General features: G+C 37.4%; 1 protein-coding gene across 2 annotated transcripts; it reads right to left on the reverse strand.

Moving 5' to 3' along the window:
- Nucleotides 1–458: 458 nt before the first annotated feature.
- Nucleotides 459–12784, reverse strand: STARD3NL (STARD3 N-terminal like). 2 transcript variants are annotated; one of them, XM_009074840.1, is made up of 8 exons: nt 12487–12784; nt 9588–9665; nt 7568–7645; nt 5915–5968; nt 5704–5821; nt 4121–4219; nt 1687–1756; nt 459–951 (listed from the first exon to the last, which is right to left on the reverse strand). In XM_009074840.1, exons 1-7 carry the CDS (start codon nt 12712–12714, stop codon nt 1704–1706), a joined length of 708 nt encoding a protein of 235 aa, XP_009073088.1. In that variant the 5' UTR covers nt 12715–12784; the 3' UTR covers nt 459–951; nt 1687–1703. The 2 variants fall into 2 exon arrangements, with proteins under 2 accessions (XP_009073088.1, XP_009073089.1); XM_009074841.1 differs by lacking the exon at nt 7568–7645 and having other exon boundaries at nt 12487–12783.
- Between the last annotated feature and the right edge of the window lie 1124 nt (nt 12785–13908).

The following is a 13908-nucleotide window of genomic DNA, read 5'->3' on the forward strand; positions in this document are numbered from 1 at the left end:
AACACTTACATTCCTCTTTAGGTAGGAAGTAGATGTTACATAAAATGCTTCTGATCAAGCATCAGCTAACATGCAAGACCTGTATCTGAAGGTACATATCTTAGCTTGCACACCTAAACTGAACTGACCTTTTGCTACTGGGGTAATACTAGTGTTTGCAAAGCTTCAGTTAGTCCAGTTTCCTCTTGAAACCTGAAGAACATTGACCACCAGTACAGGATTGGGAACCAGGTTATTTCAGAAAGCTCCTTACATCCTTTTGATAGCACATATGCAACAAATAAGTGATGTGCCACCACCACTAACACAGCATCCCTACAGGCAAACAGCACTACAATGCATTTTGCACAAAATCTATGCAAACTGGAATCCTTATGACCCCACAAGAAATAAAGGAGTGGTAAATGCAGATTTTTTTTTTTGTTGACAAAGCAACAAAAATGTCACAATGCATTACCCATGTTTTAACATTTTTATTTTAGAAAGTGAACATAACCATTAAAAAAAGAAAATGCATGGAGTTAAAAAAAAAGTAAACATAAAACTAATGACAAATTGCAATAACATAAAATAACTTTATCTAGTGAGTCCCAACAATCATTAAATATACTTCCACCAAAGAGAAGTTTTACTTCATTATATTACCAGTCTCTTGATTAGGTACACAAGACAACACTTTCCAGTAATTACCTAGTCATTAGAAGATCAACTTCAGGAATCACTGAATAATAAAATACATTATGGACAAATACTTTCATACCACCTGGGAGGCAACCTAATATACATATCTCAACAAGGTACATCTTTGTGAGGTATTACAGTACATGGGAACCATTCCCTTTCCTTTCTAATGAGTAAATTCTCCTGTCAGCAGCTCCACCAGCAAGTCAGCCACAGACTCTGTTGCCAGTTTCCAAACCCCCAATCTCTCTTCCTTCAGAGATTTTCTTTCTGCAACAGATTACAGAAGTCAGAATGAATGAAGATGGCAGTAAAGAAAACAGGTGTTTTGAACAGTGATGCTCAAAAGGTCATCCACTCTTCCAGATGAGCAATAGAAGACTCCAAATCAGAAGCTTCACCTCTCAAAAACATTTAATAGCTCCCATAGCTTGAGCTTTTCTGTGGGTGGTGAAGTAAAAGCACAGGGCAAGATAATCCCAGGAGTAAATGAAGCGATTTCCAAAATAAGAAAATAATTTCTCATATTCTACCCAACGTATACTACAACAGTCTTCAGATGCAGCTGCTCCAGTGTAACCCATTTGTAGTACTAAACATCTTGAGGACAGGAAATACTGAAGTAGATTTGCCCATGAAACCTTATACTTGTATACAAGTTCTTGCATACTTGTCCTAGACCTAAACCAAAGAAAACTTCTTCCTAGCACCCTTGCACTGCCATCTCCAAAGAAGTATCTCTTCCCCCCTGCTGAAAAATGGAGTTTTTACACACCTGGTCCACCACTGTCCTTTACAGGATAGCAAACAAATAAATGCATTGGACCCAAACTTCAGACTCCCAAGAGCTTGGCAGGATTTCCTGCCTGAAAGTTGTTGAGTTCAGACTGAGTTCAAAAATGATGAACTCCTAAAGAGTTAGCCCATCATTCAAATTATTTGGGAAGGAACTAGGAAGCAAAACATGTTTTTAATAATATTCAGGTTTTATGCAAAGGAACTTGCCTGATTTTTCTTATTTGCTATACAATTGGTTTTTCACTGTCTTGTTTTTCTTCAGAGTCTTCATCAGATCCTGAGAAGGAAGAAAAGAGAGCTATTAGATCAGTTGAGAGAAGAGGAAAATAAAAAAGGAAAAAGGAAAAAAGAAAAAAGCAATCCACCACTCATAGTGTCTTATTAAAAGGTAATTCAAAGCAACTATTTCCCCTACAAATATTTACTTTTTATTTCAGATTTATTACATTTTCAAATGTTTCACATTGAAGGTGTTTGTTGGTGGTTTTTTTCAGGTAGCAAACCCAACACAGAGTACTGGGATCATTCTTGAAATACCATGTCAATGGGTTCACCAAGTGTTTCAAGTTTTCGCCACAACACAATCAGAACAATTAACAATTAACATCTGCTCTCCAAGCTGACAAGCTGACTTTCCCACTTGCTACTTCTTGCCCTTTGGAAGGCAACTTCAGAAGACACTTTCAAAGCAGCCAGAAATACTGCTTTGCAAATTAATAAATTCCATATCTAATGTTCTGGCAAGGGATTGTCTTGCTCTAAGCCAGAATCCAAACAGCTCCCTCTGCCTCTCCCTGCTCATTTTTCTTCTCCTCAACCCCTGCCCACTCTCAGCTCTCTGCTGTGAGAAACTCCTGGCAGGCCCCCAAAAGAAAGCTTAGCTGGTCACAGGGCTAACTGCCCAGAGACAGCTCCTGCTCATGGAGAGCAGGAAGATACTGAGCAAACAGGGTGAGCCGTGCTGACCCCAATTTCTGGAGTTCCAATCCAAGCCACAGATATTTCTGCGCACACATGAGGTGGCAGTCAGCCCTTGTCAGGGACCACTGAGGAAATTATCGTCCCATGCTTTTCACCATACATGTCTTGGCCAGTTTAAATGAGACACCCACAGGAAAAAAAAAAACCCCAAAGGTGTGTAGAGAACTATCTTTGATAAATTGCCTGGTAAACTTATACTTAGGCTTTTGCCATGAGTATACAGTTGAACTATAGAACCACATTCCATCTCACAAAAATGTAAAAAGAAAAAAAAAAAGACAAATATGTTAAGCATTTTTAATGGACAAATTACTCTGAAGTTCTTTAATTTATTGGAATAGCACTCCTGCCTTTCAGTTTGAAGCTCAAATTGTACAGAAGCTGAATAATTTTACTCTTTGCAGGCTGATTTTCCACTCGCTACCTCCAGAATAGTTACTTGGCAACTAAGTCCAATGTTGAAGATGAAGGGTCAACCCATATAAAGAAGTGGATGGAGAAGGGTATGGCCCTGGACACACACATCCACAAGGAAGACATGAAAGGATAAATGTACTGAAAATTCCAACAGAGCCTGTTTTAAACGTCACCTCCTAACAGCAAAGATCTGGTTTTGGACATGTTGCCAAGTCAGCAGAGGGGTTTGGGGTTTATTCCCCTCTGCATGATCACAGGGAAGAGTTTATCTCTAAATATTTTACAAATCAGTATGTAAGGCAAATTGACCAAAACCTGCTCTTTTAGAATAATACGTAAGTTTCCTGTGTGAAAGAAATGCAGAATTTTGAATGAGCTATTTTCACTGTACATCATCTAGCAGTTTTGCTTTCTGACTACCAGCATGTGTGTTTTAGTGCAAATATATTCATTTCACTTTTGCTTCTCATACCCAAAAAAGGGTGCTTAAATAAACATATTTGGCAGTCAGGGCAGACTAGGAGAAGGCACCTAAGCTGTTACTGAATCCCATTTGATAAGCTGAAAGTAATGGCACAGTCATACACTTACAGTCAACATGTGCATGCTGAGACACAATACCTCACTGCACATGTGACTCTGACACAGCCAAAACGCCCAGAAAAACATGTTAGCTCCACTTGCACTTCCTCTCACACTGTATATTGTTGCCAAAAAACCCCATGAGGCTGAATACAGTATAATACTTCCAACCATTATTCGTCAAGATAGACTCACAGCTTTAACTAAAAGACATTTTCACTTTGAATCATTATACTCCACATTGTCTTAAAGCTTTGTCGTCCCTAGATGGAGCTCAAAGTCATTCATTATGCCAATATGCTCAGCGTAGAGGACCCATAAGACAGACATTAAACAGATCCACAAGGATCACTCATATCAGAAACAAACCATAACTGATTCCTTTCATTTGCAGTACCATTTGCTTTCAGACTGAACTTGTTTTCAGCCAGAACATGACTTATAACACACTAACTATGTGTATTGTAACTAATCTAATAGGTAGTAATTAAACTGAATTTTTTAAAAAACTTGCATTTTAGGAAGGCAAAGTACACTTTACATTAAAAAGAAAAACGTAATTTTTCCCTTCACCCTTCCCCCCCATACCCTCTGAAGGGGATGAAGTATGCATAAGTTTAAAGTCAGTATGAGAAATCATTCACTAGGCAAACATAACTACCTGCTACAGATTCAGGAGGAGAATAGAACTGCCCGTCAGAGAGGACTCCAGGGTGAAGAAGAGCTGCCCGTTCAGAAGCATCCTGTGCTATTAAAAATCCTTTTAGGAGGAAAAAAAACCATGTAAAAAGTAAGTCCTCAAGGGTAACACATAGCATTCTAAAGATCAAACACTGATGAAGAATATTGAACACTGATGTATTATATTAGCATTCTTAACAAGCTACTTCTATAAATAAATATCTTTTTTAAAAGTGCAACTGTTCATTTAACATTTATGCCTTCCATTTAACTTCAGGCAGCTAAGGTGACACACTAGCAAAACAGAGACACTGTACACATGAATTAAGGAATCCTTCCTTCCACTACGTGCAATTGCATGATTAGGACGTGCTATGTAACTTCATCAATATTCACTGGCTAACTAAAACCCTAAATATATTTTTAATGATCAGTGAGCTTCCACGCATAACCAAATTATTTTCTCACTTTGCCACTATGACTCCTCATTAGTGGCTTGCTTCCACTTATCTGTCTCAGCATACTTACTTTCTGCAACTTTTCTGAAGTATTTACATGTATATGTATGGAATACTTTCTTTGTCTATGAATATTCAGTATAAAAAAAGTAAACGTCTCTGAACTGGTTAGGCTTCTCACCTACTGAGATAACAGTGTGATGCATTTCCTCACCCCCTCAAAAGATACAAAGAAGTTACACTAAGTTTCTCTTTCTCTAGGCAAACCCCACTGTTCTCATTTAACCAGCTTTTTGGAGCGGTGAAAAAGATGAGGGAAGGGATCAAAGTAAAAAGATTGTATTCAGAGCACAACAAAAAAAGCAGAGGCAACCATGCCCATCCTATGAAGTTTTTGGTTTTAATTAACAGATAAACATGCCCTTCACAGAGTTTCAGACTCTATTTCATATAATGAGGCATAAGCAGCAGGTTAACTGCATAATTACTCTCCTGCTGTTGAAACTAACAAAGCATCTGTGTGCTTTCTTTTCCTCACCGATCAAGCAATATTCTCTTTCAACTAAAACAAGGGACTTCCTCCGTTGAGTTGAATAGACTGAGTGTCAGATAACCTGCTGCCTCATCTTGAAGAGGCTGAAATTCCTACTGGCTCTGGTCTCATTCTGTCTGTGCATGAAGCAGACTCTTCACTTCTCTGTGCTCCCTTTTTCACCTCAAAAGAAGAGTTAGTGACATTGAACTAGTTATTGTGTCTACCCTTCCTAAAAGAGGAACCAGACATTTATTCTAATGCATTACCCAGAAAACAAGACTTTACAAGCCCAAGTCAGTAGAATTTCCATGTCTTAAGCATACAAATTATATGTGTTCCCAAATGCCTGACAAATTGCTGATCTGGCCCTTGTAACTTATAACTTTGCCTCTCTAAATGAATGAAAACTTTACTTCTTTGAAGGCATATGTTCTTCTCTCAAAACAGAAAAATTATGCTGTGTGATTTAATTTTTACCACAGCTCTCCAAATTTTGAGATTCTTCTGCCAGCTAACATGGGATTGAATGTTGCCAACTGCAACAATTGAGGGGAAATACCAAAAGCTTACTGTTTTCTTCTTCAGCTTCCTGCGGTAACACTTTGAAGTCCAGGAACCAAGTTTCAATCCATGCAAGTATGAAGGATATGATGGGCAGCACGTAGCCAAAAGCACCCTGTGAGAACAGCTAGAAGGAAACAGAACATCACAGAAATTACCCTGAAGAGTCTTGCTTTTAACAAAACAACAAAGTAAAACAAAATTTGATTAGAGTATATACCTGTGAAATAATAACTTTTGCTAATAAAAAGGCACTGGTCACTGCTGTTGTAAACTGAAAAAGACAGAACAGTTAAACTAGTAAATGGATTTACTTTCTCATTTCGGCCATCATCAGTTGCAACTTTAAATATTTACTAACAAGATCACATAGATTAATAAAACGTAGCAAGCATGATACCATTAACTTCGAGCGTTGTTAAATAACTTCATGAATAAAGACAAATTTTAATACAAACACCATCAAATGTTGATTTCCAGACAGCATTTGTGTAGCTTCTAAACTGCATGACTTACATAAATTGTGATCTTACTATATAATGAAGATGCAGTAATTTATTTATCAAGTCCTTTAAAAAAAAATCTATTTATGTATTTGGGAAAAAAGCAAACAGTAATTGTTCCCAATGTTTTTCACTACCATCCAAATCAAAAGATCCATTTCAAATAACAAAACATCTTTGCAGAAGCAAGTTTGAATAAATATTTTGAGTACTGATCCTGTGACAAATTTATCTCTTTGAAGCCTTGATACTCCCCGACACATTTTAAAAATGGCAGGCTGCATAAGACATCTCAATCCCTCCGCCCAGATCATTGGACAAGTACTGTTCACTTAAGCAAGGCTTCTATCTCTAGTACATTTGGGTCCAGCAATTCTTTAAATAATAGCAGACCTTTACTAGCTTCTGGTAAGCACAGGTAGGAATTTAAGGTTAAAGGCTTCTGCAAAACATTCAGTGAAGCTTTATCTGTCTAATTGCTTGCTACCGTGATGGGTCACCCTCACCACCTCACAAAGGCATCAAGTTGGAGGATTAAGAAATACTCTAAAGCCACACAACTAAGAATAAGGACTTCTAAGAAGCATAAACTTAAATATAAGCACAATCAGAGCAGCAGCTACCATTATGTACGTGTTTGTGCCATGATAGTAACACAATTCATAAAAAACAGGGCGTGTAGTCTCAGACTACTAAACACACCACATGCTACTCACTTGGAGTTACACATGAACATGTTCTACATGCAACTACAACAGTGTAAGGGGAAAAAACCCATTTGATTTACAAAGCACTAAGCCAGCAATACACCCATTCTATACAATCTATAGCACTGACTGGTGGATGTATGAATTTGTCACCAAGTTTTGCTTTCTTTCTCATCCACACAGTACAGCTGCATTGAAGATACTGGCTCCAATCCACTGTGATTGCCTACAGTTTTAAGAACTTCCTGTTTTATGAAGGGATGCATATTCAATATTTTGCATTGGAGCATGCAGCAATACAGGTGCTAGTGCTCAATGGGTGGTACCTAAAAACTTTGAAAAATAAGAATGTGGGAGTTAATGGACACCTGGATCTCTGGTACAATAATGCAAATTCTTTTTGAATACGTTGCACTATTTCAAACGCAAATGTATTTCAAACGTTAATTAACAAGCCAGAGGTAACAAGCAGTTATGACTAGCCATCTGTACTGGATTCAAAATAAATCTTTGAGAAAAGAAGTTTTAAATGCATTACTGTACAACGAGTTTTTATATATAGCATCAAGATGTTTCTTAACACACAAACGTTAAGAGGCATCTAAACTTGTGTCTGCTTGATCCACTCAAGTTACAGCTCCGTTATGTTTGGCTACTACTCACAGCTATTGCCCACCAATGGCGCAGTCTGCACATTGCATATGCAAGTATTAACACCTTAAATCGAAAGACTGCCAGTAGCTATAGAGAAAGGAGAAAAAAAATATTTGTTGGTTAATTCAGAACACACAAGGAGCACAAGACTCTCAGCTCAACTGAAAACATGAGCTACTTACAAAGCGACTTACACCAGGACGACCTAAGTTCTGCTATCAAGAATCAAAATTTGAATGTGTGCTCGGAAAACAGAAATAGAACAAAATTTTCCATTTGTAAAGCACATGGCAACACTCACATGCCTGCACAGGGTCAAAGCATGTGCAATTCTACAAATAAGTCAGAAACATAAAAAAGCTGCAGAAAGTATGATGATCATTTTACCTGACTGGAATGTAAGCAGTTAAATCTAGATGCAGTTAATCCAGCAAATACCTTGAGCATCACTGTGCATCTCACTGATCTTAGTGGTCGTGCTACTGCACAAGAATATAATTAAAAACTGTAAGGAGTTCACAAACGCAACCAGAAAATGGGAAGAATTAAAAAAAATAATTTTCTAATTACTATACTTTTAGTATTTCTTGAAATATTAGCATTGCAGCAAGTACTTATTGTTTATGGAGACACCTGCAATAGCAAGTCATTCTGACTACTTTGCAGCAAGGACAAATAACTGAAGGTATTTCTAGGCCAGAAAATTATATCAATAGCAGACAGATGAGATTTCTTACTCAGGGACCCTAACCTTCAATTTTCCTGTTTATTCTTTGATTTAAATTGTCTCCAACTTGTTTTAAAAGATGTGTTCGGAATCTAAAAATTGTGAAGCAAATGCTTAAAAATGAAGAGAAACTAAGGACAGCCATGGTCAGAGAAATAATGAATCCATTTAATCTTATGCAAATGTGTAGTAGAAACAGAAGAAATCTTGTATAAGCCCACAAATAATTTTGCGGAATTCACTGATACAGTCCCTTCGCAGGGAATAAAAGTCTGTTATTTTGCATTACATGTTCTTAACCCTTGGTTCAACTACAAGACAAAATCAATTCCAGTGCATCAACATTTACAGATAACATTTTTTGCCTTCTGCAGTGTGGTATATCATGGAGAACCTGCCAGCAGAATAAGGAGAAAGGGAGAAGTAGCAGAGTTTGCTAGCTCACAACATTTTTGTATCCAGTACCTAAGTCCATTTGACACAGCAAATTGTCTGAGGCAGAAGCAAGGATGGGGTTTTATATCAGTTTCAAAGTGAGACTCTGGATATAGTCATCGATATAAAATGACTGATGTCAAGCCAAGTCATCTCTGCCAGGCAAACAAGATCTGACAGAATTAAGGATCTTGCAAAAACATAGAGCCCTTTAGAAGAACCATAAAAAAACCAGCCTTTACTTGGGCCATGCAGTGCAAAATGCATTGCAACTACAGAGCTACAGCCTTGCTGAAAGAGAAATTTCCTAATGCAATGAGATCATCTCATGTGCAAAACGTACTTAAACACAGTAAAGGAGAATCATTCTCCATATCACCTCTTTTTAGTGTTCGAGTTGAAACACAGAGGTCTGAAAAATCCTGACCTATGCAGGCCAATCTGGGAACACGTCTAACCTCACTGCAACCAATTTATGCCTGCGGAAGGACAAAAATGTTGGTTTAAACAAAATGCTTTTATAGCTGGAGGACTATTGGTCTTGTCCTCTAAATAAATTACCTTTAAGTTACATCAGTCTCATGTTCTTGACTGAGCTTTTAATCTGTTTTCCATGCCCCCCAAAGCAAAAGATGCAATTTAAGTGTCCCTAAGCATCTCTGTCCACAAGATCTATAAGCCTGCTGCCACAGCAGAAATCAGCAACCCCTAGGTGGATGAAACTTTGCAGAAGTCCTGGTTTAAATTATCAAGAAAAGATCAACCTTTTCACAGGACTCAGACTAGGGAACATCTGTGGAAAGAGAAACGTGGGAAAACTATACTTTTGCTGCCTTTCCTTTTTTGCTTTTTTTTAAGAACACTTACAAATATATCAAAATATGAAGAAGAGTAGTCATAATGTAGGACTTCTTTCTCTAAGGTAGTCTCAATGCCTCCTTTTACCTACAAAGAAACAACAACACACACAGCTTTAGGATAGAAGCTACCAAAACCAAAATACATACAAATCTGAAGGGTGAAACTAATAGTTCCACACTGATAAACAACAAAATCACTAAACTAAATACAGAGGACATATATGTGAAGAATGTTAATTTCAAGATTAATGTTGCCATTTGTTTTCCATGATTATATACACTTTTCAAACTCAAAACTTTTAGGATTACCATGTGGCCTAGGCAAGCTACATTTCAGACTTCCAAATTATAAGCAAACAAGATGTTGAAGGAAGAAGTGATTAAATGTAAGGTCTGTTACACAAATTCACAAAGCATTTTATGTCTTATAAGGACGAAAACAGCTGATCAAAAAGCCACCCAGAAAACAGCTCTGGTTAGTCACATGTTAGTAAACAGGAAACAAAACAGTAACTGAATTCACACTCCAGATCTTCTTATCAGGACACATATGATTTGTTTTAACAGAGCTGAGAAAAAAGACCTACTGTAAAAAATATGAAAGGTGCAACTTAGACCATTCTCCCACATATAGCTAACATCCAAGTTTACTTCTTTCATTTGCTGTGAAGACTCCAAATTACATCTTCCTTAGCCACTGTGTTTCTTTTCAGTGGAAAGATCCATCACTTTACTGTTCAAACTGACTTAGTAAGAAAATAATTTAAGATGTATTGGGCCAGAGAATGAGAATAATATTTATTCTAGCTGAAAGTGAAAAATCTCACTATCCATCTTCTATTGTTTTTAATACGAAAGTCCACAATTAAGCACTGCATGGAACCTGTTGTGTAAGACAACACCAACAGAAGGCTTTAATATTGCGTTTGACTATTTTCATCTTTTTAAGGAAAGGAGGTACAAAAAGCACACCAACAACATACACTCACCATTTCAAAGCAATCCAGTCTAGACACCTCCACACTTTCCCAACTATACTGCTGCACAGTTTTCCTGAGACTATTCATTCCAACTCAAAATTTCTTCTCCTCTCCCTGCCCTCTCTGAATATAGTTTCCCCTTTGTTGGTCTACTGCATCAGGTGTGGTCATCTGTTTCCAGTATAAATAAGGAAAATCAAGTTCACCCCCTCCAAGATGTTCCCTGCATGGCTGTGGGAGCACCATGCTGGCATGAGGATGAACAAAGAACCATGACAGCCTTGATTCTTGCCCAACATGCCAAGGAGTTACTCCCTGAAGTGTTTGAAAATAAACTAGGCCTAAAGAAACTGGATAAAAGCGACAAAGGGAAAACAATACTTACAGGAACTCTCACAGCAATTCTGAAGTCTCATTACTTATGCACCAGTGACAGACAAGTCCTAACAGTGCTATTTGACTTCCCAAGGAACAAAATGATTAACAAAACCCCAACAAAACTAACCAGAACAAAAATCCTAACCATATGTCAGATCTAAGACATCAAACATTAGTTTCTAATATCATGACTTCTAACGACAAAAACCTGGTTTTCATTCTTGCTGACATTTAGCAGAATAAACTCCAGTTTATAATATGTTCTCCTTAAAATAAAGCTTTTTACAAAGAAAACTGCTAGGATCTTGAGGTCCCGTAATGCTGTAGCATTCAAAATGAAACATCATGAGTTGGTAGCATTTTTCTATACAGAGTCATATATTCTGAGAGTGCTAGTATGAAAGTCTGTACTCTGAAGCCTCAACAAGAAAAACAAACCCAGACTCTGTTCCTGTTGGTCGTACAAGCTGTTGAGAAACTGGCCTAAAGAAAGAAATGCATCAAAACACTATGCTGCTTTTCTGAGACAAGATAACTTTACACACTGCATACAAGTCTTTCCACCTAGAAGGACAACAGGTCTAGTCCCAAAATTACAGTATTGAGGCAAGCAAAGTCTGTTTTCTAAAATTAAATCAGAATGAGTATTTTCCACTCTATCAATGAAGTACTTGAAGAGCCAGTTCCCAAAGCTTCATAATGTCAAATCAATGGACTTGATGATCTCAGAGGTCTTTGCCAGCAACTGATTCTATGAATAACCAAGGTTATTTCTCTTGCAAAGGAATGCTGACAAAAATATTTACTCAAGATCTTTCTTGTCCTGAAAAGGGATTCCTCCCTAGTATGTCCTTTCTTAAATGCAAACTTTAGACTATCGCTCAAAACCCCGCTCAAGAATTAGGATGCTACCTATGAAATAACAATAAATCAACTATCCTGTTATTCAGCTTTCTGGAAATTTTAGAACAGCCTTGTTTTCCAAAGTACAAATGCCAGAGTTAAAAAGTGGCAACTCGGGGACTTTATGTTGTTTAAACACACTCTGTCATACCTAATGTATAACGCACTACGTTTGCCTTAAAGAAAATACATTACAGCAAAAGAAAAGTTTTGGCCATTGGAAGCCTTCCCACAGACTAACACCTCAGTGAAATATCACTGACTTAAAGTGACTCAGAAGGCAAAGTCTTGAATCCTTTTAAAATTCACACTTCTTTCCAAATTCAAAGATGTACAGTAACATTTTTATTCGATACCGGAAGACTTCACTGGATTTCCAATGGTTTTTGCAGCATGGTTCACAAACTACAGGAACATCAAAAGGTTTAATGATAAGAAGATAAAAAATCCCCATGCATCCTAATGAATAAAAGCAGATGCAGTTGAGTAGATACTGTGTTCATGAATGCTTAAAAATAAAAAGTTGCTTATAGTTAAATAGATACAAATAGCACATAATTTGGGAGAGAAAGGAGCAACTTATTAAACATCTCTGAAATGAATAAATACTTGCTAAAGTCTAAGGATATTGAAAAGACAACTCACATTTAATTCTATTATCCACAGCAAGGTTATGAATAAGAGATCAAATGTAACAAACAAACAGAAAGTCCTTCTGACATCTGATATGCCTTTCTTCTCTCTGCCTTCGTAAGACTCAATCCTTGCCATCAGCTGCGCGGGGTTGATGGAGTGGACATCCCGCAAGGAAGGGCAAGATTCCACACTGCTGCTGTGGGCATTTTCTGCATCACCTGGCACCCGATTCATCATGGGTTTGCTTAGAGTGGTCTTCTTCCAGTTTCACCATCACTAGCAGGCTGATCCATATAGGAAGAATTTCTAAACAAACAAACAAAACCAAAACACATTAGTCACCAAACCCTCATAATTCTAACAGGTATTTTCATCTTATGATGTCAGTTCTCTTTTTGCTAAACTGATGACTGTGAAAATTAAGCAAGAAGGCTCTAAAAATTGTTTCTAAAGTAATATCTAGTCCCTCTTCATCTCTCAGAGGATTTGTGAAACAAGAGAATTACTGTCTAATTTGGTGGAAATGAGCGAACACTGCCTAAATTTAGAAGGCTCACTTCTCTATACTGTTAGAGTGAGATCATGAAATGGGAACGAAGAAAAACCATAATGCTGTGCATCTTTAAGGTTTCCAATTCTGGTTTAAATGCTCTGAATAGGAAGTCAATAAAAAGGAAGCTCCACATACAATTCCTGAGTGCTCTGAATAGGAAGTCAGTTAAAAGGAAGCTCCACATACAATTCCTGAAACATGACAGTGTTAGCTACCAGCACATCCAGAGCTGATAAAACCAAAAGACTAAAATCCATTAAAACCCCTGAATACTGTAGCCATTTTTCTATAAAGCACATTCACTGCTATTTGCTCCATAAATTCAGCTGCTATGACAACTTAGATTGCCAGACAGTGTCTTTCTGGAAAAACAAAAGTGTGTAACCAGCACTTAAAGGTAATGCAATTACCCTTAGTCTTCTCTAACTACAAAGCTTTTAAAAAGAATTTTCAGGCTAAATTTCTTATAAAACTGGAGCAGTTTGTTGCACGATTCGCTCAAATCCTCCACAAGAACCTTTTTCCAGCTAAAGTTTCTAGAAAGGGTGGACTAAGAAGGACACAATATTCTCATGGAAACACACAGAAAAAAATTTGTTCTGTGCAAAATTTGCAGAAGATTAAGCTATACATCCTGCAGTACAAATTACATCAGACAAGTTTTTGTAACACTGGGGGAACGGCTTTTAAAAAATTCAAGAACAAAACTTTGCCTCTTCCTGTGTGGGTTGTCTTTTTAGCAAACGGCGACACAGAAAGAAAAACCCTTCCCGTGCCTCTATCGCAAATGTTTCAGCTCCAAGTCTACAAGAACACAGTCAGTCAAAGCACACCAGGAAAAGCAGACAGCATTTGTAACACACCACTAGGCAAACACA

The sequence above is a fragment of the Acanthisitta chloris genome, unplaced genomic scaffold (genome assembly GCF_000695815.1).
Source record: "Acanthisitta chloris isolate BGI_N310 unplaced genomic scaffold, ASM69581v1 scaffold11795, whole genome shotgun sequence".
Classification (NCBI taxonomy): Eukaryota; Metazoa; Chordata; class Aves; order Passeriformes; family Acanthisittidae; genus Acanthisitta; species Acanthisitta chloris.

What these genes read in the sequence shown, in the direction of transcription:
- STARD3NL (XM_009074840.1), bottom strand. Translation starts at nt 12,714, where the DNA reads ATGATGAATCGGGTGCCAGGTGATGCAGAAAATGCCCACAGCAGCAGT. An exon ending in CAAAAGTTATTATTTCACAG is followed by an intron (nt 5,822 to 5,914) that starts GTATATACTCTA and finishes GTTTCCTTCTAG; the next exon opens with CTGTTCTCACAGGGTGCTTT. An exon ending in TCCTCCTGAATCTGTAGCAG is followed by an intron (nt 1,757 to 4,120) that starts GTAGTTATGTTT and finishes CTTCCTTCTCAG; the next exon opens with GATCTGATGAAGACTCTGAA.